Source organism: Aquarana catesbeiana, linkage group LG04 (genome assembly GCF_042186555.1).
Source record: "Aquarana catesbeiana isolate 2022-GZ linkage group LG04, ASM4218655v1, whole genome shotgun sequence".
Lineage (NCBI taxonomy): Eukaryota > Metazoa > Chordata > Amphibia > Anura > Ranidae > Aquarana > Aquarana catesbeiana.
Window position 1 is genome coordinate 690,366,216 of NC_133327.1, and position 26,908 is coordinate 690,393,123.

Sequence of the window (26,908 nt, forward strand, 5' to 3'; positions counted from 1 at the left end):
TTTTTTTTTTTTTACTTACCTCTAAATGCCTGTTGCTAGGTGGTCCCTCGTAGTCTGCCCCTTCCAGTGCCTGGGCTGGTGACATCACTTCCCCCTCGGCACAGGAAGGGCTCCGCTCTGCTCCCTCGCCGCTGTCAATCATCTGGGACCCATTACAGGTCCCAGGTGACTGAGCGGCCAATCACGACGCGCGGCGCCGCTCGCGCATGCGCAGTGGGTGCCAGGCTGTGAAGCCACAGCCCGGCGCCCACAGTTACAATGCCGGCGCCGCTGAACGGAGGGGGGAGACGAGCGGGGCTTCGATCCCCCGCATCGCTGGACCCTGGAACAGGTAAGTGTCCAATTAAAAGTCAGCAGCTGCAGTATTTGTAGCTGCTGACTTTTAATTTTTTTTTTTTTTACCCGACCCCCTGGGTGGAACTCCTCTTTAAGAAACAAAAAGTTACAATGTTTATAGTTATCTATCAGCCTGGACAATGTTGTCAGAAACTTGGCAGACTTTTTTTCTTTTCTTTTGACAGCCAAGCAGAGAACTCTCTACACTTGTTACATGAATGAATCGAGAAATTCTGCATAGAGATTGTGAGGGGGGGTTTGAATCGAGATCGCGATTTTTTAACGATTAATCGTGCCGCTCTAGCGCATACTAGCACATTATAAAATACTCACCTTGAAACAAAGCCCTCCAGTGCTGTAAAGTCACCGCTGAGTGGGCTGACATGTCCCTCCCCCCCGTCTGACTTCCCGCCTCACGAGCCGCGATGACGTCACTCCCGTGTATCTGAGTGGGAGCCGCCATTTCCGGTACGGGCTCTGAAGCTCTGTAAGCCCGCTGGCACCCACCATGAATACATGCGCGCGCGGGGGATGGGAGGAGACCAGTACCAGGGGGGAGGTGTGGAGCAGGTGGAATGCCTCCACCTGACAGGCAGAAGTCTTGTGTGTGAACCCCCCCCCCCCCGTCAGGTTTGTACAACATACGGCTTGGGCAGCGAAAGGGTTAAAGGAAGCTGAAAAATAACGGACTTGCTGGCAGGATCAAAAAAAAAAAGTGAAAAAAAAAAAAAGCCTTAAAAAAAGAAAACGAATGCAGCCGTCACATTTAAGGATTGATAAGCTGCAATATATTACATTTATGCTTTTTTTTTTTTTTTTATTTAGGTCCACTTTATTTTTTGCCACTCATAGACCAGTGATAAGTGGGAGCAGTGAACTGGTTTGGTGGTATTCGGAGGAGGCGGCTGGAATCGGTGGCGTTTGGTAACCTGACGTCTCGCCGTTGGATGGACGATAACAAAACACTCCGGATTTACAAGCTCTCATAATTCGGCTGTCAGCTCGTCTCCCACCATCTGCGTCCATCCATTCCCGGGCTACACAGATAATGAACATCAAACAAAAGCCTCCATTGTGCGCATTGCGCAACCTGCGCTGATTCCATTATGAAACGCAGCAATCCGAAAAAGACACCAGGGAAAAAACCACAGAGAGAGATTTCTTGCTGATCCACACAAACCAGGGGGGTGAGTCACGGGGCCCCGGGGTGGTGATGCCGTAACCGTTAAACCACAAAATTGGAACAAAGGAGAAGCAGATCTGGGCACGGCTTGCTATCGCCCCAGAGTTCATCGATGATTAATTGTCTACTCACTTTCTCCACAAACATCTCACATCTGGGGTGGTGTATACATGTGCCCGGGGTGACATCTCCTCTATACACAGTACAAAAGGTGAGATGGATGTGGGCTACAGGATTGTTAAAGTGCATGTCTGGGGCAAAAAAAAATAAAAAATATTCAGTAGATCTCTGCAATATGTGAACATTTCCTCCACGTTTTATCTCTTTAAAAATGCTGCAATCCTCAAAAATACCCTTCAGGCTGCCAGGAATTTCTGGGAGCTCCTACCTTCCTGTTTAGGCTGACAACACAAGGTGTGAAGGTCAGGGGTCAGGCTCAGAGTCCAGTACCTATAGCAGTAGAGAGGCTCCCACCGAACCAGCAGGATAAGTACAGAAGCAGGTCTCCCTGGCAGATGAGGTGGGCTCACCCGAGGTGCGGGATCTAAGCACCAACCACCACCAGAGCTTCTGATGGTGGGGATGGGTTTTTCTGCATGTTAGTACCAGGTTGTGGTCCTCAGGATCGCCCCACCAGGAGGTGAGCAAGCCAGGTTGAGATCAAGCAGGACCGTATTCAAGGAATGAGCCAAGGTTGGTAACAAGTGGTTGCAGGTTGAGATCAAGCAGGACCGTATTCAAGGAACGAGCCAAAGGTTGGTAAGAAGTGATTGCAGGTTGAGATCAAGCGGAAGCCTACTCAAGGAATTTAAAGCAGGTCTTCCTGGCAGATGAGGCGTGCTTACCCGAGGTGCGGGATCTAAGCACTAACCACCACCAGAGTTCCTGATGGTGGGGATGGGTTTTTCTGCATGTTAGTACCAGGTTGTGATCCTCGGGATCCCCCCACCAGGAGGTGAGCAAGCCAGGGTCCAGTAGCAGATATAGCAGGTAGGGATCAAACAGAAGCGTAGTTAGTAAACAAGCCAAAGGTCAGTAACAAGTGGTTGCAGGTTGAGATCAAGTGGAAGTGTATTGGAGGAACAGGCCAAAGGTTGGTAATGAGTGGTTGCAGGTTGAGATCAAGAGAAAGAGTAGTCGAGGAACGAGACAAAGGTTGGTACCAAGGGATTGAGATCAAGAGGAAGCATAGTCGAGGAATGAGCCAAAGGTTGTTAACGAGTGGTTGCAGGTAGGGATCAAGTGGAAGTCTAGTTGAGGAATAAGAATAATGGACTTTAAAGGCACATATAAAAGTAATATGTTTTAATAGTCTACATTAAAAAATCACAGCATGTTACAAACAAAATATCATACCACCCAACAACAACAAGCCTTAACACAATTACACTCAAGACAAGATACAGTCATTAAACCCTCAGATAAGGGTGGGAATATAGCACTAATGACCCAACAATGACCCAAGCAATGTGTTTCAACATTTTGAGCAATGGCAAGTGGTATTGACCAAATACAGCAGAAATCACTTCCCATTTTGAAGAGGAATATAAACAGCTCATCTATACTGCCTATATGGATGCCCTAATTGACAAAAAAACATTGGAGTATCTCAATATATCCTTTCCGAGAGAAGCCATATTTTATGCCATTCCAAAAATGCACAAAAACTTAGAGGCACCACCAGGGAGACCAATAGTGTCAGGAATTGGATCGATTACAGAAAATGCTAGCAGATTCAAGGACTTTTTTCCATAGGCCCCATGTTACCAGACTTCCCTCCTACCTTAGATTTTCTCAAACGTTTGGACCCCCCTTTCGTTTTCAGCCAAGGAAGCTGCCATCTTTGCCTCTGTTTAATCCACAACTGCCATGATGCTGCACATGTGATGAGTTATGGATGGGCCATTGGATGGGTTGACCGTTTGGTTGAGAGCACAACCAATGGCACGTGCCGGAAATGAAACTGTTTTATGGATGGGATTCCGCTTTAACCATTCCCCCTGATGCATTATTGGTTACTATCGACGTAGAGGCTCTATATGCTAGCATCCCATATGATTTAGGCTTACAAACCATAAAAACACTTCTAATGGAACAAGATCACAGACAATGGGATTTCAATGCTTTCGTGTTGAAACTTCTTATATCCTCAAACACAAATGGTTCACTTTCCTTGGGTCCCACTACCTCCAGGAACAGGGCGTTGCCATTGGTACATGTTGTGCCCCATATGCACCTGGGGGGGTGGGAACGTGAGATCTTCTCCAATGACAGACTTAGCCGATGCCTGGACCAGGCACTGTGCTGGTTCAGGTATATAGACGATGTTTTGTTGATTTGGACGGGTAAGGTAGAATCATTGGAAGAATTGATGCACCAACTAAATATTAACCCCTTGAGGACCAGCCGCCACAGTTATACTGCGGCAGGTTGGCTCCCCTGGGCGAGCCGGCGTAGCTGTACGTTGGCCGCTTTAAGAGCGCTAGGGGGTGCGACTACGGAGCTGATGCGTGTGCCGGTGGTAGTGATATCCGCCGGGCACCCGAGATCGCTCCTGAGAGAGACAGAACAGAGGTCTTTCAATGTAAACGGACAGATCTCAATTCTGTCAGGGGTGAGGAGACTGATCTTTTATTCCTACTGCTTAGGAACAGCAATCAGTCTCCTCCCCCAGGCAGTCCCATCCCCCCCACAGTTAGAAACACCTCCCTAGGACACACATTTAACCCCTTGATCGCCCCCTAGCGTTAACCTCTTCCCTGCCAGTGACATTTATACAGTAATCAGCAGCTATTTTTAGCTCTGATTGCTGTATAAATCTTAATGGTCCCAAAAAAGTGTCCGATCTGTCCGCCGCAATGTCGCAGTCCTGCTAAAAATCGCTGATCACCGCCATTACTAATAAAAAAATAAATAAATAAATAAATAATGCCATAAGTCTATCCCCTACTTTGTAGATGCGATAACTTTTGCACAAACCAATCAATATACACTTATTGCGATTTTTTTTATTTTACTAAAAATATGTAGAAGAATACATATCGGCCTAAACTGAGGAAGAAATCTGTTTTAAAAATTTTTTGGGGGGGATATTTATTATTATTATTATTATACAGGATTTAGCGCCGACAGTTTACGCAGCGCTTTACAACATGAGGGCAGACAGTACAAGTACAATACAATTCAATACAGGAGGAATCAGAGGGCCCTGCTCCTTAGAGCTTATTATAGTAAAAAGTAAAAAATATAGTTTTTTTTTTTTTAAATTGTCGCTCTTTTTTTGTCTATAGCGCAAAAAATAAAAACCGCCGAGCTGATCAAATACCACGAAAAGAAAGCTCTACTTGTGGGGGAAAAAGGACGTCAATTTTGTTTTGGGTACAGCGTCGCATGACCGCGCAATTGTCAGTTAAAGCGACGCAGTGCCGAATCGCAAAAAAATGGCCCGGTCATTAGGGGGGAAAATCCTTCCGGGGCTGGAAGTGGTTAATGAGTTCAATTTGAAATTTACTATGAACTGGTACAGAGAGACCATATCCTTTTTTGGATCCATCGATCTACAAGGATGTATCCAATATCCCGGCCACTAAACTTTATCAAAAAAAAGCACTGCTGGAAATACTGTATTACATGCACAAAGTGGACACCCCACTTCCCTCGTTCATAGCATACCATAAGCTCAGTATATTCGTCTTCGGGGGAACTGTACACATGAATCAGATTTCAAGAGAACAAGCAGTGGAGCTACGTACGCGCCTCCGTCAGCGGGGCTATAGTAAAAGCTTGTTTAAGAACTCATACAATAAAGCACTAAACAGAAGCAGGAATTCCTTGCTCTAGTCCAGCTCAAATTCTAAATTAAGACATCATACCACTAAATTTATCACCAAATACTCTGCACAGCATCAAACTAACGAACCTGTATACAAAAACCATTGGCATCTCTTGAGTGAGGACTCTATTCTTCATAAATAGGTCAGAGATAGTATTCCGTAAAAACCACCTCAATAGAGAATAAAATTACAACCAGCCAATACATCCCTAATAGAAATACCACACTGACCACTGGAGGGATGTCCATTTGTGGGCAGTGTGTACATATTGCCTTTGGGTACGGACACGATTCCGCCTACCAAATGGGGAAATATTCCATCCACGCTTTCATGCGAGTTGCCACACACGCGGGGAGTGATATATCTGATGCTCTGCCAATGCGGAGCATTTTATGTAGGGCAAGACGATCCACCAGTTCAGGCAACTAATCTATGATCATATCGACTATTCCCAGTATGCCAAAATGATTACCCCCCCCCCCCCCCCCCCAGTTAGCCTGGGCCTGTACCACAAATTTGACACTGCTTTTGTCCAATTTCTTGTATTGGAAGTGGTGCCTGAGGACCCACGTGGCGGCAACTGGGATAAACGTATTCTTCAGAAGGAGACTGAAGACGGGAGTCACTTTGGGCAGGGGGCTCGTGGAAACCAGAACCCCTTTGGAGAGGCTGGGAAACCCTTGTTTCAGCTCCCCATGCACCTCCGTCTATTAGGGGCACAGGGTGACCGAGAACCCCAGTCTGATCTGTGCTCGTCGGACTCGCTGTACAGCCACCCTGCAATGTTGTATATATGTATATATTGTGTGTTGTCTGCTTTTGGACTCTTTGCTGGGATCATTTGGGGGGTGGCTGTGTCCCATTGTTCTGTTGTGTCTGTCTGCCTTAGGAGAAGTGTATTATGGGATGGATGTTTCTATTGGTGTTCCTGGCATGTTAACCGGGGGCAGGGCAGAGAGGGGAGGGGGGATTCCTCCAACAGCCCTCCCTGCTGATAAGGTAGTCTAGTGTTCAAATGTTTCAATGCCTGTGTGTTCCTTATTGCTGATTGGACAGTTTACCCCGCCCTGAATCCAAGGGAGGGGGCATTGTCCCTGAGTTGTATATCTGAGTTAGGGCTAATGACTGGGTGCTCTGAGGGATCTTTACAGAGACGTTATGGATCGAACGCCTGGAAGCCACTAAATTACCAGGAATTAATGAAGTTTTATCATACAGGCCATTCCTTTGAAGGACATGTGTGATACTTACACTATCATTAAATACTAGTACAATGGCTTCATGCCTTTTATGTATTTGGCATACAAATTGATAGAGAATTGGTAGTGTCATGGAATATTGCAGTGTTGGAGCTGGGTATTAATGTTTACTGGCCTGTCAATAATCAAATTATTAATTAAGCGTTGAATTCAACATTATTCAATTTTTTATTATTATATTATTTTGTTTGGTTATATGGTATTTTTTAGCCCTTGCACCAAGTCCAGTCCCCCTTCGGGATAATCACCCTTTGGGTTCATTCCTTGGAGGGATACAGATGCAATCAATCATAATGTATTTTCATGCATCATATATATTTTCTTCACTTGGTTGGCCAGGGGGAGCCTTGTTGCAGTTCCTCCTCTGTCCACTGAGGACCTTGTGCAGAGCGCCTTGTCCAGCACAGTCAGTATGTGTGGCCGCCCGAGCCGTTGGGGATGCCCGCCGCCTTTCCGCGGCCTGTGTAGGGCTCGGACAGGCTGTGGAAATGTTGGTGTGCATCTGCCCGCGGAAATTCGAAAACACTGTCCATCTAGTGTCTCCCAGACTCACCGCAGCCACTGTGTCCAATGGGCACTAGGACCAGCTTGTCCGGGCATATCCCAGTGCGCATGCGCCCCCAATGGCGCATGCGCGGTGTGTCCGCAGCCGGACTGGGTGACGTCAGACGCTGTTCTGACACGTGATCACAGTCGGGGCATACAAAATAAGAGGCGAGGACGCCATTCCCCTAGACGCCTCGAGGGAGATGGACGTCCCCCGCATCTCTTCCTGGTATCCAGTTAGTTCCACGCCTAGGATACACCAGAACACTCTTTTACTCGCGTACGCTATTATCTTCTGCTGTGCCCAGCATAGACTCGTGGTACTGGGCTCTTTTTGTTCCTCCCCTCCCCCCTCTCATTACTGCCTTACCTCTTCCCTTTTAGGCCTAATGTACATGGGATGCTCAGGCAACCTCTTCTGAACGTTAGTCGCGTTTAGTGTTTTTTTGCCGCGTTTTTTTAACGATAACATCAGGAGACTCTCCAAAATGCTTACAAAGCACAAAAAACAGACGCCAGTACTGCCGCGTTTAGGCGCGTTTAGCTGCGTTTTACAGAAACCCTGTCTGAAACCCAGGTAAATTCAGCGTCTGAACCCATTTTTCATCGTCCAAAGAACAGCCTCTAAACGCAACTGCCTAAAAACGACAGTATATATGTCTATGTCTATATGTACACATAAGATAACATTGGATGAGTTCAGGGGCAGCTGGAAAAAACGTCCAACTGCCTCTGAACGTTCGTTTACAGACAGCAGTGTACATGAGGATTTAGGGAATCTGAGTGGATTAGCAAGGTATAAAATTTCTGCGTTTACCAATGCATTTCTGACACTGAATCTATTTTCTCTGATTATTGAGGATCTAAGGTATTCCAACACCTCTCTTTCATATTATACAGTATCTCACAAAAGCGAGTACACCCCTCACGTTTTTGTAAATCTTTTCTTCTATCTTTTCATGTGACAACACTGAAGAAATGACACTTGTCTACAATGTAAAGTAGTGAGTGTACAGCTTGTATAACAGTGTAAATTTGCTGTCCCCTCAAAATAACTCAACACACAGCCATTAATGTCTAAACCCCTAGCAACAAAAGTCAGTACACCCCTAAGTGAAAATCTCCAAATTGGGCCCAAAGTGTCAATATTTTGTGTGGCCACCATTATTTTCCAGCACTGCCTTAACCCTCGTGGGCATGGAGGTCACCAGAGCTTCACAGGTTGTCACTGGAGTCCTCTTCCCCTCCTCCATGATGACATCACAGAGCTGGTGGATGTTAGAGACCTTGCGCTCCTCCACCTTCCGTTTGAGGATGTCCCACAGATGATCAATAGGGTTTAGGTCTGGAGACATGCTTGGCCAGTCCATCACCTTTACCCTCAGCTTCTTTAGCAAGGCAGTGGTGGTCTTGGAGGTGTGTTTGGGGTGGTTATCATGTTGGAATACTGCCCTGCGGTCCAGTCTCTGAAGGGAGGGGATCATGCTCTGCTTCAGTATGTCACAGAACATGTTGGCATTCATGGTTCCCTCAATGATCTGTAGCCCCCCAGTGCCGGCAGCACTCATGCAGCCCCAGACCATGACACTCCCACCACCATGCTTGACTGTAGACAAGACACACTTGTCTTTGTCCTCCTCACCTGGTTGCCGCCACACACGCTTGTCACCATCTGAACCAAATAAGTTTATCTTGGTCTCATCAGCTCAGTTTCAGGGTCTTGGCAATCTTCTTATAGCCTAGGCCATCTTTATGTAGAGCAACAATTCTTTTTTTTTCAGACCCTCAGAGAGTTCTTTGCCATGAGGTGCCATGTTGAACTTCCAGTGACCAGTATGAGAGAGTGAGAGCGATAACACCAAATTTACCACACCTGCTCCCCATTCACACCTGAGACCTTGTAACATCAACGAGTCACATGACACTGGGGAGGGAAAATGGCTAATTGGGCCCAATTTGGACATTTTCACTTAGGGGTGTACTCACTTTGGTTGCCAGCGGTTTAGACATTAATGGCTGTGTGTTGAGTTATTTTGAGGGGACAGAAAATTTACACTGTTATACAAGCTGTACACTCACTACTTTACATTGTAGCAAAGAGTCATTTCTTCAGTGTTGTCACATGAAAAGAGAGAAGAAAAGATTTACACAAATGTGACTGAGGGGTGTACTTACTTTTGTCAGATACTGTATGTCCCCTATCATTATCCAATATTTACTTTCTAGATAATTTTGGGAAATTTCTGTTTTTCCTTATAGATGTCTAATGCCGCGTACACACGGTCGGACTTTTCGTCTACAAAAGTCCAACGGACGCCGACGGACTAAAGCTGGCTGGTAATCCGATCGTGTGTGGGCTTCTCCGGACTTTCAGCAGACTTTTTCAGCCTCAAATCCGACGGACTTTAGATTTGAAACATGCTTCAAATCTTTACGTCGTAACTACGACGGACCCCGAAATCCGCTCGTCTGTGTGCTAGTCCGACGGACAAAAACCCACGCTAGGGCAGCTATTGGCTACTGGCTATGAACTTCCTTATTTTAGTCCGGTGTACGTCATCACGTACGAATCCGTCGGACTTTTGTGTGGTCGTGTGTAGGCAAGTCCGTTCGTTAGAAAGTCTGCTGCAAGTCCGCGGAAAGTCCGCCGGAAGTCTGTCGGACAGGCTGTCGGACTTTTGTAGACGAAAAGTCCGACCGTGTGTACGCGGCATAAGAAATCCATATAGTCTGGTTGCAGTACTAGTGGATGTCTGTCAGTTTTATATTGCTATGTGAGTAATGGGAAGGGCTGCCCAGTTAAATATCCACATATTAATAAATGCATTCTGGATTACTTATTGTGTATTAATTTTATATTTTTTTAGCTATCTCTTATGTCCCCCACATCCTGACCAATGTGCTAATTCACAGCCGCTCTCTGTGCATCAAGGGCTCGGGTGGTTCTTTGGGGGTTCTTACTGTGGTTTGGTGCTTATGGCGCAAGTGAATGTTGATTTTTTTTATTGAAAACACTTTCAGTATAAGTGAAGATGTCCATATAAATGCATATACATATATATATATCCTTGTTGTTGTACTATGTATTCTAATTAAAGTATATTTCTTTGAATAGAAATATTCAAGCTCCTGAAGAAGCGACGGTTCAGGACGCGAAACATGTAGAGCAGAACTGTTTTCTATCTAGGAGGACATGTGGAATCTACTCTGAGAGGAGCATACATGTGTGGGCATATTTCATGTATTGTCACACAGGAAGTATATCTCATCATATCCTCCAGGGAACCACATTGAGTCCTACTTATTTTTTATTATGATATTTTGTCTGTAACATGCTGTGATTTTTTAATGTAGACTATTAAATAATATTATTACTTTTAAATGTGCCTTTAAAGTCCATTATTCCTATTCTCTTACCTTCTCAGATTTTTTAGGATGTGGCACACTATTATTATAGGTGTTTGATTGCCACCAACATTGCAATCTAATTAAGTATTCCATCGAAGAATAAGCCAAAAGGTTGGTAACAAGTGGTTGCAGGCTGAGATCAAGAGGAAGCATTGTCGAGGAACGAGACAAAGGTTGGTAACAAGTGGTTTCAGGTTGGGATCAAGCGGAAGCGTAGTTGAGGAATGAGCCAAAGTTTGGTAGCAAGTGGTTGCAGGTTGAGATCAAAAGGAAGCGTAGTCCGGTAATGAGCCAAAGGTCGGTAACGAATGGTTGCAGGTAGGGATCAAGCAGCAATGTAGTTGCGGAATGAGCCAAAGGTTGGTAACGAGTGGTTGCAGGTTGAGATCAAGTGGAAGTGTAGTTGAGGAAAGAAGCAAAGGTCGGTAATGAGTGGTTGCAAATAGGGATCAAGCCAAAGTTGGTAACAAGTGGTTTCAGGTTGGGATCAAGCGGAAGCGTAGTCGAGGAAGGAGCCAAAGTTTGGTAGCAAGTGGTTGCAGGTTGAGATCAAAAGGAAGCATAGTTAAAGAACAAGCAAAAGGTCAGTAACAAGTGGTTGCAGGTAAGGATCAGGGGGGGGTTAAAGTAATTTCATAGCATAAAATGCAGATTTTTAACATGTGTGCAAATAAAACCAAGATTGCTCTGGAGAATTGTTTCTCCACCTTTTTTCAGTCATGGGAACCCTAAAATATGAATATAAATTAAGTATGTGGGATCAAAATTAAGAAATAAAATTAGTCCCTAGGGGGCATCATCCCACCAGATAATATATCGTAGGACTTTAATGATGTGCCTCTGGGAGTGTCCAATAGAAATACATGCAGAATAAATCAGTGTAAACTTTTTAGTTTTTTTGTGATTGGTTTTGGATGTTAGGTAAGTGTACATGTGCTGTGTGGGTGTGGATGGGTTCGGGGGATGGGGTGGCGTGGTTAGTGAGTGTGTTGGGCGTTTTTCTTTTCTCTCTTCCTCTTTAAACTTTCCATTCCTCCTCCTCATGTTGTGTAAATGAAGAGTAAAGTTGTGTTCCCCCACGGGGGGGGGGGGGGTTGCACATACAATGTGTGTTCATGTATTTGTATTAATGTTGCTGTTAGTTAGTCGTAGATGGACCAATATGTATCATCAATATGCATACAGACGTTTATATGCCAGTCCCGAAGAACCGAAGAAGTGACTACATTGTGAAACGCGTAGACTGAGCGAGACTCTGAATGCTAAGTTCTCTGTAATCTCTTATCAGATTTAGTCTTTGTTCTAAACAGAAAGATTCTATTAAGGGATGTCATTTGTAAAGTTTTATTCAGAATAAAAGAAAGAAAGTTTGAACTGATTTATTCTTCATGTGCTGCTATTGGACCTCCCACAGGGGTGGGGCATAATTATATCACATCAGGGCCCCCCTTCCCATCACAGTCCTACATCCCATTAGAGGTCCTCCATCATGTCATATGTCCCCCCCCCCATCACTTCCCATTACATCAGAGGCTCCCTATACTCAGGGGGGCCCTTCATCAACCTAAAGGCATTAGTGTCCCCCATTACATAAGTCACCCCTATACATCAAAGGCCACCTATACCTGAATCCCCCATCACTTCAGAGTCTCCCATCACAGCAGAGCCCCCCCTCCTTACAGTCCCCTATCACAGAGCCCCCCAAAAACACAGTCTCTCACCACAGAGCCCCCCCATCACAGGACCCCCCAATCTCACAGAGCTATAGAGCTCCCCATTACAGCCCCCCCCCAATCTAACAGCCCCCTATCACACAATCAGAGTCCCCCAATCTCAGAGTCCCTCATTACAGAACCCCCGCATCACACAGTCCCCAATCACAGGGCCCTCCAATCACACAGTGCCCCATCACAGAGCCCCCCATCGCAGGATCCCATAATCTCACAGTCCCCCATTCCAGAGCCCCCCAATCACACAGTCCCCAATCACACAGTCCCCATCACAAAGCCCCCCAATCACACAGTCCCCATTCACAGGGCGCCTCCCATCACACAGCGCTCCATCACAGAGCCCCTCCCATCACACAGTCCCCAATCACAGAGCCCCCCTAATCACACAGTTCCCCAACACAGAGCCCTCTAATCTCACAGGACCCCATGGCAGAGCCCCCCAATCTCACTGTCCTCATCACAGAGCCCCCCCAATCACTCAGTCCCCCAACGCAGAGCCCCCCCCCAATTACTAAGTCCCCCAACGCAGAGCCCCCCCAATCACACAGTCCCCATCACAGAGCCCCCCAATTACACAGGCATCCGAGTCATCAGAGTGCCCCTCAATCTCACAGCCCCTCAATCACACAGTCCCCATTACAGAGGCCCCCCATCACACAGTGCCCCATCATAGAGCCACCCCAATCTAACCGTCCCCCATCACAGAGCCTCCCCCGATCACACAGTCCCCTATCACAGAGCTCCCAATCACAGAGTTCCCAATCACAGAGCCCCCCATCACAGAGCTCTCAATCACAGAGCCCCCCATCACAGAGCTCTCAATCACAGAGCCCCCCATCACAGAGCTCCCAATCACAGAGCCCCCATCACAGAGCTCCCAATCACAGAGCCCCCCATCACAGAGCTCCCAATCACAGAGCTCCCCATCACAGAGCTCCCTAACACAGAGCTCCCAATCACAGAGCCCCCCCCCATCACAGAGCTCCCAATCACAGAGCCCCCCATCACAGAGCTCCCAATCACAGAGCCCCCCATCACAGAGCTCCCAATCACAGAGCTCCCAATCACAGAGCCCCCCATCACAGAGCCCCCCATCACAGAGCTCTCAATCACAGAGCCCCCCATCACAGAGCTCCCAATCACAGAGCCCCCCATCACAGAGCTCTCAATCACAGAGCCCCCCATCACAGAGCTCCCAATCACAGAGCCCCCCATCACAGAGCCCCCCATCACAGAGCTCCCAATCACAGAGCCCCCCATCACAGAGCTCCCTAACACAGAGCTCCCAATCACAGAGCCCCCCATCACAGAGCTCTCAATCACAGAGCCCCCCATCACAGAGCTCCCAATCACAGAGCCCCCCATCACAGAGCTCCCCATCACAGAGCTCCCCATCACAGAGCTCCCTAACACAGAGCTCCCAATCACAGAGCCCCCCATCACAGAGCTCCCAATCACAGAGCCCCCCATCACAGAGCTCCCCATCACAGAGCTCCCCATCACAGAGCTCCCTAACACAGAGCTCCCAATCACAGAGCCCCCCCATCACAGAGCTCCCAATCACAGAGCCCCCCATCACAGAGCTCCCAATCACAGAGCCCCCCCATCACAGAGCTCCCAATCACAGAGCCCCCCATCACAGAGCTCCCTAACACAGAGCTCCCAATCACAGAGCCCCCCCATCACAGAGCTCCCAATCACAGAGCCCCCCATCACAGAGCTCCCAATCACAGAGCCCCCCCATCACAGAGCTCCCAATCACAGAGCCCCCCATCACAGAGCTCCCCATCACAGAGCTCCCCATCACAGAGCTCCCTAACACAGAGCTCCCAATCACAGAGCCCCCCCATCACAGAGCTCCCAATCACAGAGCCCCCCCATCACAGAGCTCCCAATCACAGAGCCCCCCATCACAGAGCTCCCAATCACAGAGCCCCCCATCACAGAGCTCCCAATCACAGAGCTCTCAATCACAGAGCCCCCCATCACAGAGCCCCCCAATCACAGAGCTCTCAATCACAGAGCCCCCCATCACAGAGCCCCCCATCACAGAGCCCCCCATCACAGAGCCCCCCATCACAGAGCTCCCTAACACAGAGCTCCCAATCACAGAGCCCCCCATCACAGAGCTCTCAATCACAGAGCTCCCCATCACAGAGCTCCCTAACACAGAGCTCTCAATCACAGAGCTCCCAATCACAGAGCTCCCAATCACAGAGCCCCCCATCACAGAGCCCCCCATCACAGAGCCCCCCATCACAGAGCTCCCAATCACAGAGCCCCCCATCACAGAGCCCCCCATCACAGAGCCCCCCATCACAGAGCTCCCAATCACAGAGCCCCCCATCACAGAGCTCTCAATCACAGAGCCCCCCATCACAGAGCCCCCCAATCACAGAGCTCTCAATCACAGAGCCCCCCATCACAGAGCCCCCCATCACAGAGCTCCCAATCACAGAGCCCCCCATCACAGAGCCCCCCATCACAGAGCTCCCAATCACAGAGCTCTCAATCACAGAGCCCCCCATCACAGAGCCCCCCAATCACAGAGCTCTCAATCACAGAGCCCCCCATCACAGAGCCCCCCATCACAGAGCTCTCAATCACAGAGCCCCCCATCACAGAGCCCCCCATCACAGAGCTCTCAATCACAGAGCCCCCCATCACAGAGCCCCCCATCACAGAGCTCCCAATCACAGAGCCCCCCATCACAGAGCTCCCAATCACAGAGCTCTCAATCACAGAGCCCCCCATCACAGAGCCCCCCAATCACAGAGCTCCCAATCACAGAGCCCCCCATCACAGAGCCCCCCATCACAGAGCTCCCAATCACAGAGCTCCCAATCACAGAGCTGCCAATCACAGAGCTCCCCATCACAGAGCCCCCCAATCACAGAGCTCCCAATCACAGAGCCCCCCATCACAGAGCTCCCAATCACAGAGCTCCCAATCACAGAGCTCCCAATCACAGAGCCCCCCATCACAGAGCCCCCCATCACAGAGCCCCCCATCACAGAGCTCCCAATCACAGAGCCCCCCATCACAGAGCCCCCCATCACAGAGCCCCCCATCACAGAGCTCCCAATCACAGAGCCCCCCATCACAGAGCTCCCCATCACAGAGCCCCCCATCACAGAGCCCCCCATCACAGAGCCCCCCATCACAGAGCTCCCAATCACAGAGCCCCCCATCACAGAGCCCCCCATCACAGAGCCCCCCATCACAGAGCTCCCAATCACAGAGCCCCCCATCACAGAGCTCCCAATCACAGAGCCCCCCATCACAGAGCCCCCCATCACAGAGCCCCCCATCACAGAGCTCTCAATCACAGAGCCCCCCATCACAGAGCTCCCAATCACAGAGCCCCCCATCACAGAGCCCCCCATCACAGAGCTCCCAATCACACAGTTCCCTCTTCACTTCAGAGGCCTTCCTTTTGGCTCCATCAGTTTTTCAGGGCGGTAGGAGGAGACAAAGTGGGTCCAGAGGAGACAAAAAGGGGGAGTCCGTGCTCGTAGCGACCCAGAGAAACCCAGAGGGCACCCCAGAGTGCCACGGCATCCTGGCTGAGAAAAAAAAAAGCTCTAGAGAGGAAGTGGTTGAAAAGACTACAAAATGTGTTTTGTGATTATTTGCTGGTTGTTATGGTGCTGGTGGCAACTCATGAAGCTGAACCATGGCAAACTGGATCCTGTGCTCGTAGCACCCCAGAGGAGCCCAGAGGGCACCCCAGAGTGTCGCAGCTCCCTGGTTGAGAAAACAAAGCTCTAAGGGGAAATGGTCAAAACAACTTACAAAACGCGTTATGTGATTCGGGGTGTGGAAACTTTTGCACAGAATCATTCATAAGAGGATAAATAACTGACTCTTCCCATCCACCTGTCATCATCCAGGGAGGGAGGAGTTCTGACCCCGACACACCCCAAATATTGCCGGCTTTCTTCTGATTCCCAACAAAGGATCTCTGGGATTATTTTCTCTCTCCTGACTCTTCTAAAAATAAAGGAAACTCCTCTAATGAGCCTCTCATTAGTCATCTACATAACCAGAGAGATGAATAAAAAGAGGACAAAGCCCGAGTCTCTGGCCTGCCGGCGGGTGACCCCCGCTTTGTGTCTGATTCCAGGAAAAGGAGCTCTTCTGTCAGCAGGCTGTATTTTTAGTGCCCCCTTATTGGGAGGAGAGGAGAGGGCAGGCTGTATTTTTAGTGCCCCCTTGTGGAGAGGAGAGGAGAGGGCAGGCTGTATTTTTAGTGCCTCCTTATGGAGAGGAGAGGAGAGGGCAGGCTGTATTTTTAGTGCCTCCTTATGGAGAGGAGAGGAGAGGGCAGGCTGTATTTTTAGTGCCTCCTTATGGAGAGGAGAGGAGAGGGCAGGCTGTATTTTTAGTGCCTCCTTATGGAGAGGAGAGGAGAGGGCAGGCTGTATTTTTAGTGCCCCCTTATGGAGAGGAGAGGGCAGGCTGTATTTTTAGTGCCTCCTTATGGAGAGGAGAGAAGAGGGCAGGCTGTATTTTTAGTGCCTCCTTATGGAGAGGAGAGGGCAGGCTATATTTTTAGTGCCCCCTTATGGAGAGGAGAGGGCAGGCTGTATTTTTAGTGCCCCCTTATGGAGAGGAGAGGGCAGGCTGTATTTTTAGTGCCTCCTTATGGAGAGGAGAGAAGAGGGCAGGCTGTATTTTTAGTGCCCCCTTATGGAGAGGAGAGGGCAAGCTGTATTTTTAGTGCCTCCTTATGGAGAGGAGAGAAGAGGGCAGGCTGTATTTTTAGTGCCTCCTTATGGAGAGGAGAGGGCAGGCTATATTTTTAGTGCCTCCTTATGGAGAGGAGAGGAGAGGGCAGGCTGTATTTTTAGTGCCCCCTTATGGAGAGGAGAGGAGAGGGCAGGCTGTATTTTTAGTGCCCCCTTATTGGGAGGAGAGGAGAGGGCAGGCTGTATTTTTAGTGCCTCCTTATGGAGAGGAGAGGGCAGGCTATATTTTTAGTGCCCCCTTGTGGAGAGGAGAGGAGAGGGCAGGCTGTATTTTTAGTGCCTCCTTATGGAGAGGAGAGGAGAGGGCAGGCTGTATTTTTAGTGCCTCCTTATGGAGAGGAGAGGAGAGGGCAGGCTGTATTTTTAGTGCCTCCTTATGGAGAGGAGAGGGCAGGCTGTATTTTTAGTGCCCCCTTATTGGGAGGAGAGGAGAGGGCAGGCTGTATTTTTCGTGTCCCCTTATTGGGAGGAGAGGAGAGGGCAGGCTGTATTTTTAGTGCCCCCTTGTGGAGAGGAGAGGAGAGGGCAGGCTGTATTTTTAGTGCCCCCTTGTGGAGAGGAGAGGAGAGGGCAGGCTGTATTTTTAGTGCCTCCTTATGGAGAGGAGAGGAGAGGGCAGGCTGTATTTTTAGTGCCTCCTTATGGAGAGGAGAGGAGAGGGCAGGCTGTATTTTTAGTGCCTCCTTATGGAGAGGAGAGGGCAGGCTGTATTTTTAGTGCCCCCTTATGGAGAGGAGAGGAGAGGGCAGGCTGTATTTTTAGTGCCTCCTTATGGAGAGGAGAGGGCAGGCTGTATTTTTAGTGCCCCCTTATGGAGAGGAGAGGAGAGGGCAGGCTGTATTTTTAGTGCCTCCTTATGGAGAGGAGAGGAGAGGGCAGGCTGTATTTTTAGTGCCTCCTTATGGAGAGGAGAGGAGAGGGCAGGCTGTATTTTTAGTGCCTCCTTATGGAGAGGAGAGGAGAGGGCAGGCTGTATTTTTAGTGCCTCCTTATGGAGAGGAGAGGAGAGGGCAGGCTGTATTTTTAGTGCCTCCTTATGGAGAGGAGAGGGCAGGCTGTATTTTTAGTGCCCCCTTATGGAGAGGAGAGGAGAGGGCAGGCTGTATTTTTAGTGCCTCCTTATGGAGAGGAGAGGAGAGGGCAGGCTGTATTTTTAGTGCCTCCTTATGGAGAGGAGAGGGCAGGCTGTATTTTTAGTGCCCCCTTATGGAGAGGAGAGGAGAGGGCAGGCTGTATTTTTAGTGCCTCCTTATGGAGAGGAGAGGAGAGGGCAGGCTGTATTTTTAGTGCCTCCTTATGGAGAGGAGAGGAGAGGGCAGGCTGTATTTTTAGTGCCTCCTTATGGAGAGGAGAGGGCAGGCTGTATTTTTAGTGCCCCCTTATGGAGAGGAGAGGAGAGGGCAGGCTGTATTTTTAGTGCCTCCTTATGGAGAGGAGAGGAGAGGGCAGGCTGTATTTTTAGTGCCTCCTTATGGAGAGGAGAGGGCAGGCTGTATTTTTAGTGCCCCCTTATGGAGAGGAGAGGAGAGGGCAGGCTGTATTTTTAGTGCCTCCTTATGGAGAGGAGAGGAGAGGGCAGGCTGTATTTTTAGTGCCTCCTTATGGAGAGGAGAGGAGAGGGCAGGCTGTATTTTTAGTGCCCCCTTATGGAGAGGAGAGGAGAGCATCGCTGGTAATTACAGGTTAGCCGGGAGCCTGACATGCGTTCCGAGGATTTGTTTAATCACAGGGAGAGCGGAATGCACCGTTCACCCGCTGCAGCAGGCGGCCCACAGATGGCGCCGATTCTGTCACATGACCTGAATGACTCCAATCCCAGCAATTTAACGAGTCTGCATCTCCCCAACCATTCTTCACACAACTCCACCATCTACTAATAAAAAGCCTTCATTCCAATCTAGGCTGAGATGATGTCATCAGTCTGCTGCAGACAGGAGGGAGCATTTTCTCAGTCTCCTCTTCCACAGTGATCAGACAGTAAAACCCCATGGTTGAGCCGCACATTTTCCACCCCTTCCCAACCGCTCCCTCCTTTAGCCGCAGAGATAGCGGCCAAGGGTGCACAGATGTCATGGATTCTCAATTCTGGGTGCCCTTATCAAGGGGTAAGGAGCCTCATTGGAGCAAGGTGGGCTGTATATGTCTGCAGACCACCCTAAATTATGCCCACATGTGATGCTGAACCTTCATGATTGGAAGAACTGAAATCCAATGAATTGGGAAGGGGGGGGGCAGGGACACTCAGGCTTGGGGAGGAAAGAGCTAGATCAGTGGTCTCCAAACTGCGGCCCGGGGGACAGATGTGGCCCTTTGCTTGCCTTTATCCGGCCCTTGGGGCACTATTCCATCCACTGATACAAAAACAATGGGGCACTATTCCTCCCACTGATATCAACAATGAGGCACTATTCCTCCCACTGATACCAACAATGGGGCACTATTCCTCCCACTGATACCAATGATGGGGCACTATTCCTCCCACTGATACCAATGATGGGGCACTATTCCTCCCACTGATACCAATGATGGGGCACTATTCCTCCCACTGATACCAACAATGGGGCACTATTCCTCCCACTGACACCAATGATGGGGCACTATTCCTCCCACTGATACCAATGATGGAACACTATTCCTCCCACTGATACCAACAATGGGGCACTATTCCTCCCACTGATACCAATGATGGGGCACTATTCCTCCCACTGATACCAACAATGGGGCACTATTCCTCCCACTGACACCAATGATGGGGCACTATTCCTCCCACTGACACCAATGATGGGGCACTATTCCTCCCACTGACACCAATGATGGGGCACTATTCCATCCACTGATACCAACGATGGGGCACTATTCCTCCCACTGACACCAATGATGGGGCACTATTCCATCCACTGATACCAACGATGGGGCACTATTCCTCCCACTATTACCAAAGATAGGGCATTGTTTACTCCCATTGGAGGCCAGGACATTTTCTACTCCCACTGGCCCTAGTCCGGCCCCCCTGAAGTCTGAAGGACAGTAAACTGGCCCTTTGTTTAGAAAGTTTGGAGACCCCTGAGCTAGATAATGCGGACTTGCTTCAGCTTCTAATAAACATTGTGAGAAGCTCACAGTGTGCGGCAAAATAAGCGGAAGTCATTTCAGTCCAGGAGAGGAGCCGCTACACCTGGGGAGGTCGGGGGTTGGCTGAGAAGTAGAACATTTGTACAACGATCAGATCACAGGAACGATCGCTCGGCAGCTCTGATTGCTCTCCGCGTGCGTCTAACATCTGCCGCCATCTTTATAAATGTAATAAATAAGGGGGGGGAGGGTGAATGATCCGTACCGTTGTGTCCACTGTGGTGACTGCATTGGTGGCGATGTGCTTCGGTGTCGGGTCGTCCTCAGAGACAATGACACAACCTTCCCCTCCCAGTGTCACCAGGACCAGGTGACACCCTCGCTGCAGCAGAGCAAGCCCGGCTCTTCCCGCCTCATCCCGGCTGCTCACCGAAATACCCGTCAGGATCTCCGCCTGGAAAATACACATAACACCGTGTCACCCAACCGGGGAGTGTGACCACCGAATTCTGTGCATTACAGGGAAAGGGAACTTCAATAAAGTAATCAATACTCAGTGATGAAGCACCTCCCCACCACTGATACTCACCGCTGCAGCACCTCCCCACCACTGTTACTCACCGCTGCACCACCTCCCCACCACTGATACTCAACGCTGCACCACCTCCCCACCACTGATACTCAACGCTGCACCACCTCCCCACCACTGATACTCACCGCTGCACCACCTCCCCACCACTGATACTCAACGCTGCACCACCTCCCCACCACTGATACTCATCACTGCACCACCTCCCCACCACTGATACTCATCACTGCAGCTCCTCCCCACCACTGATACTCATCACTGCAGCTCCTCCCCACCACTGATACTCAACGCTGCACCACCTCCCCACCACTGATACTCACCGCTGCAGCACCTCCCCACCACTGATACTCACCGCTGCACCACCTCCCCACCACTGATATTCAACGCTGCACCACCTTCCCACCACTGATACTCATCACTGCAGCTCCTCCCCACCACTGATACTCATCACTGCAGCTCCTCCCCACCACTGATACTCAACGCTGCACCACCTCCCCACCACTGATACTCACCGCTGCACCACCTCCCCACCACTGATATTCACCGCTGCAGCACCTCCCCACCACTGATACTCACTGCTGCACCACCTCCCCACCACTGATACTCACCGCTGCACCACCTCCCCACCACTGATACTCAACGCTGCACCACCTCCCCACCACTGATACTCAACGCTGCACCACCTCCCCACCACTGATATTCACCGCTGCAGCACCTCCCCACCACTGATACTCACCGCTGCACCACCTCCCCACCACTGATATTCACCGCTGCAGCACCTCCCCACCACTGATATTCACCGCTGCAGCACCTCCCCACCACTGATATTCACCGCTGCACCACCTCCCCACCACTGATATTCACCGCTGCAGCACCTCCCCACCACTGATACTCACCACTGCACCACCTCCCCACCACTGATACTCACCGCTGCACCACCTCCCCACCACTGATACTCACCGCTGCACCACCTCCCCACCACTGATACTCACCGCTGCACCACCTCCCCACCACTGATATTCACCGCTGCAGCACCTCCCCACCACTGATACTCACCACTGCACCACCTCCCCACCACTGATACTCACCGCTGCACCACCTCCCCACCACTGATATTCACCGCTGCAGCACCTCCCCACCACTGATACTCACCGCTGCACCACCTCCCCACCACTGATACTCACCGCTGCACCACCTCCCCACCACTGATACTCACCGCTGCAGCACCTCCCCACCACTGATACTCACCGCTGCACCACCTCCCCACCACTGATACTCACCGCTGCACCACCTCCCCACCACTGATACTCACCGCTGCACCACCTCCCCACCACTGATACTCAACGCTGCACCACCTCCCCACCACTGATACTCACCGCTGCACCACCTCCCCACCACTGATACTCACCGCTGCACCACCTCCCCACCACTGATACTCACCGCTGCACCACCTCCCCACCACTGATACTCAACGCTGCACCACCTCCCCACCACTGATACTCACCGCTGCACCACCTCCCCACCACTGATACTCACCGCTGCACCACCTCCCCACCACTGATACTCACCGCTGCACCACCTCCCCACCACTGATACTCACCGCTGCACCACCTCCCCACCACTGATACTCACCGCTGCACCACCTCCCCACCACTGATACTCATCACTGCAGCTCCTCCCCACCACTAATACTCACCGCTGCAGCACCTCCCCACCACTGATACTCACCGCTGCAGCACCTCCCCACCACTGATACTCATCGCTGCAGCACCTCCCCACCACTGATACTCACCGCTGCAGCACCTCCCCACCACTGATACTCACCGCTGCAGCTCCTCCCCACCACTGATACTCATCGCTGCAGCACCTCCCCACCACTGATACTCACCGCTGCAGCTCCTCCCCACCACTGATACTCATCACTGCAGCTCCTCCCCACCACTGATACTCATCACTGCAGCACCTCCCCACCACTGATACTCACCGCTGCAGCTCCTCCCCACCACTGATACTCATCACTGCAGCTCCTCCCCACCACTGATACTCATCACTGCAGCACCTCCCCACCACTAATACTCACTGCTGCAGCACCTCCCCACCACTGATACTCAACGCTGCAGCTCCTCCCCACCACTAATACTCATCGCTGCAGCACCTCCCCACCACTAATACTCACCGCTGCACCACCTCCCCACCACTAATACTCACCGCTGCAGTACCTCCCCACCACTGATACTCACCTCTGCAGCTCCTCCCCACCACTGATATTCACCGCTGCAGCACCTCCCCACCACTGATACTCACCACTGCAGCACCTCCCAACCACTGATATTCACCGCTGCAGCTCCTCCCCACCACTGATACTCACCGCTGCAGCACCTCCCCACCACTGATATTCACCGCTGCAGCTCCTCCCCACCACTGATACTCACCGCTGCAGCTCCTCCCCACCACTGATACTCACCACTGCAGCACCTCCCCACCACTGATATTCACCGCTGCAGCACCTCCCCACCACTGATACTCACCACTGCAGCACCTCCCCACCACTGATACTCACCGCTGCACCACCTCCCCACCACTGATACTCACCACTGCAGCACCTCCCCACCACTGATATTCACCGCTGCAGCACCTCCCCACCACTGATACTCACCACTGCAGCACCTCCCCACCACTGATATTCACCACTGCAGCACCTCCCCACCACTGATACTCACCTCTGCAGCTCCTCCCCACCACTGATATTCACCACTGCAGCACCTCCCCACCACTGATACTCACCACTGCAGCACCTCCCCACCACTGATATTCACCGCTGCAGCTCCTCCCCACCACTGATACTCACCGCTGCAGCACCTCCCCACCACTGATATTCACCGCTGCAGCTCCTCCCCACCACTGATACTCACCGCTGCAGCTCCTCCCCACCACTGATACTCACCACTGCAGCACCTCCCCACCACTGATATTCACAGCTGCAGCTCCTCCCCACCACTGATACTCACCGCTGCAGCTCCTCCCCACCACTGATACTCACCGCTGCACCACCTCCCCACCACTGATACTCACCGCTGCAGCACCTCCCCACCACTGATACTCATCGCTGCAGCACCTCCCCACCACTGATACTCATCGCTGCAGCACCTCCCCACCACTGATATTCACCGCTACAGCACCTCCCCACCACTGATACTCACCGCTGCACCACCTCCCCACCACTGATACTCACCGCTGCACCACCTCCCCACCACTGATACCACTGCAGCACCTCCCCACCACTGATACTCACCGCTGCAGCACCTCCCCACCACTGATACTCACCGCTGCAGCACCTCCCCACCACTGATACTCACCGCTGCAGCACCTCCCCACCACTAATACTCACCGCTGCACCACCTCCCCACCACTGATACTCACCGCTGCAGCACCTCCCCACCACGGATACTCACCGCTGCAGCACCTCCCCACCACTGATACTCACCGCTGCACCACCTCCCCACCACTGATACTCACCGCTGCAGCTACTCCCCACCACTGATACTCATTGCTGCAGCACCTCCCCACCACTGATACTCACCGCTGCAGCTACTCCCCACCACTGATACTCATTGCTGCAGCACCTCCCCACCACTGATACTCACCGCTGCAGCTCCTCCCCACCACTGATACTCAAAGCTGAAGCTCCTTCCCACAACTTATACTCACCGCTGCAGAACCTCCCCACCACTGATACTCACCGCTGCAGCACCTCCCTACCACTGATACTCACCACTGCAGCTCCTCCCCACCACTGATACTCATCACTGCAGCACCTCCCCACCACTAATACTCACTGCTGCAGCACCTCCCCACCACTGATACTCACCGCTGCAGCTCCTCCCCACCACTAATACTCACCGCTGCAGCACCTCCCCACCGATACTCATCGCTGCAGCACCTCCCCACCACTAATACTCACCGCTGCACCACCTCCCCACCACTAATACTCACCGCTGCAGTACCTCCCCACCACTGATACTCACCTCTGCAGCTCCTCCCCACCACTAATACTCACCTCTGCAGCTCCTCCCCACCACTGATATTCACCGCTGCAGCACCTCCCCACCACTGATACTCACCGCTGCAGCACCTCCCCACCACTGATACTCACCGCTGCAGCTCCTCCCCACCACTAATACTCACCGCTGCAGCACCTCCCCACCACTGATACTCATCGCTGCAGCACCTCCCCACCACTGATATTCACCGCTGCAGCACCTCCCCACCACTGATACTCACAGCTGCAGCACCTCCCCACCACTGATACTCACCGCTGCAGCACCTCCCCACCACTGATACTCACCGCTGCAGCTCCTCCCCACCACTGATATTCACCGCTGCAGCTCCTCCCCACCACTGATATTCACCGCTACAGCACCTCCCCACCACTGATACTCACCGCTGCACCACCTCCCCACCACTGATACTCACTGCTGCAGCACCTCCCCACCACTGATACTCATCGCTGCAGCACCTCCCCACCACTGATATTCACCGCTGCAGCACCTCCCCACCACTGATATTCACCGCTACAGCATCTCCCCACCACTGATACTCACCACTGCACCACCTCCTCACCACTGATACTCACCGCTGCAGCACCTCCCCACCACTGATACCACTGCAGCACCTCCCCACCACTGATACTCACCGCTGCACCACCTCCCCACCACTGATACTCACCGCTGCAGCACCTCCCCACCACGGATACTCACCGCTGCAGCACCTCCCCACCACTGATACTCACCGCTGCACCACCTCCCCACCACTGATACTCACCGCTGCAGCTCCTCCCCACCACTTATACACATTGCTGCAGCACCTCCCCACCACTGATACTCACCGCTGCACCACCTCCCTACCACTGATACTCACCGCTGCAGCTCCTCCCCACCACTGATACTCAAAGCTGCAGCACCTCCCCACCACTGATACTCAAAGCTGCAGCACCTCCCCACCACTGATACTCAAAGCTGCAGCACCTTCCCACCACTTATACTCACCGCTGCAGAACCTCCCCACCACTGATACTCACCGCTGCAGCACCTCCCTACCACTGATACTCACCGCTGCAGCACCTCCCCACCACTGATACCGCTGCAGCTCCTCCCCACCACTGATACTCATCGCTGCAGCTCCTCCCCACCACTGATACTCATCGCTGCAGCACCTCCCCACCACTGATATTCACCGCTACAGCATCTCCCCACCACTGATACTCACCACTGCACCACCTCCCCACCACTGATACTCACCGCTGCAGCACCTCCCCACCACTGATACTCAAAGCTGCAGCACCTCCCCACCACTGATACTCACCGCTGCACCACCTCCCCACCACTGATACTCAACGCTGCAGCACCTCCCCACCACGGATACTCACCGCTGCAGCACCTCCCCACCACTGATACTCACCGCTGCACCACCTCCCCACCACTGATACTCACCGCTGCAGCTCCTCCCCACCACTTATACTCATTGCTGCAGCACCTCCCCACCACTGATACTCACCTCTGCACCACCTCCCTACCACTGATACTCACCGCTGCAGCTCCTCCCCACCACTGATACTCAAAGCTGCAGCACCTCCCCACCACTGATACTCAAAGCTGCAGCACCTCCCCACCACTGATACTCAAAGCTGCAGCACCTCCCCACCACTGATACTCAAAGCTGCAGCACCTTCCCAGCACTTATACTCACCGCTGCAGAACCTCCCCACCACTGATACTCACCGCTGCAGCACCTCCCTACCACTGATACTCACCGCTGCAGCACCTCCCCACCACTGATACCGCTGCAGCTCCTCCCCACCACTGATACTCATCGCTGCAGCTCCTCCCCACCACTGATACTCATCGCTGCAGCACCTCCCCACCACTGATATTCACCGCTGCATCACCTCCCCACCACTGATACTCACCGCTGCAGCTCCTCCCCACCACTGATACTCAAAGCTGCAGCACCTCCCCACCACTTATACTCACCTCTGCAGCACCTCCCTACCACTGATACCGCTGCAGCACCTCCCCACCACTTATACTCACCTCTGCAGCACCTCCCTACCACTGATACTCACCGCTGCAGCACCTCCCCACCACTAATACTCACCGCTGCAGCTCCTCCCCACCACTCATATTCACCGCTACAGCACCTCCC

At 51.5% G+C, this 26,908-nt stretch overlaps 1 protein-coding gene across 4 annotated transcripts in view; it reads right to left on the reverse strand.

Moving 5' to 3' along the window:
- Positions 1-26,908, reverse strand: part of RBKS (ribokinase) — a 92,703-nt gene that overhangs the window by 15,634 nt on the left and 50,161 nt on the right. For all 4 annotated transcript variants that reach the window (XM_073628777.1, XM_073628779.1, XM_073628776.1 and 1 more), the window contains exon 8: positions 20,384-20,572. In XM_073628777.1, coding sequence (XP_073484878.1) covers positions 20,384-20,572 — 189 coding nt within the window. The remainder of the gene's footprint in view (positions 1-20,383; positions 20,573-26,908) is intronic.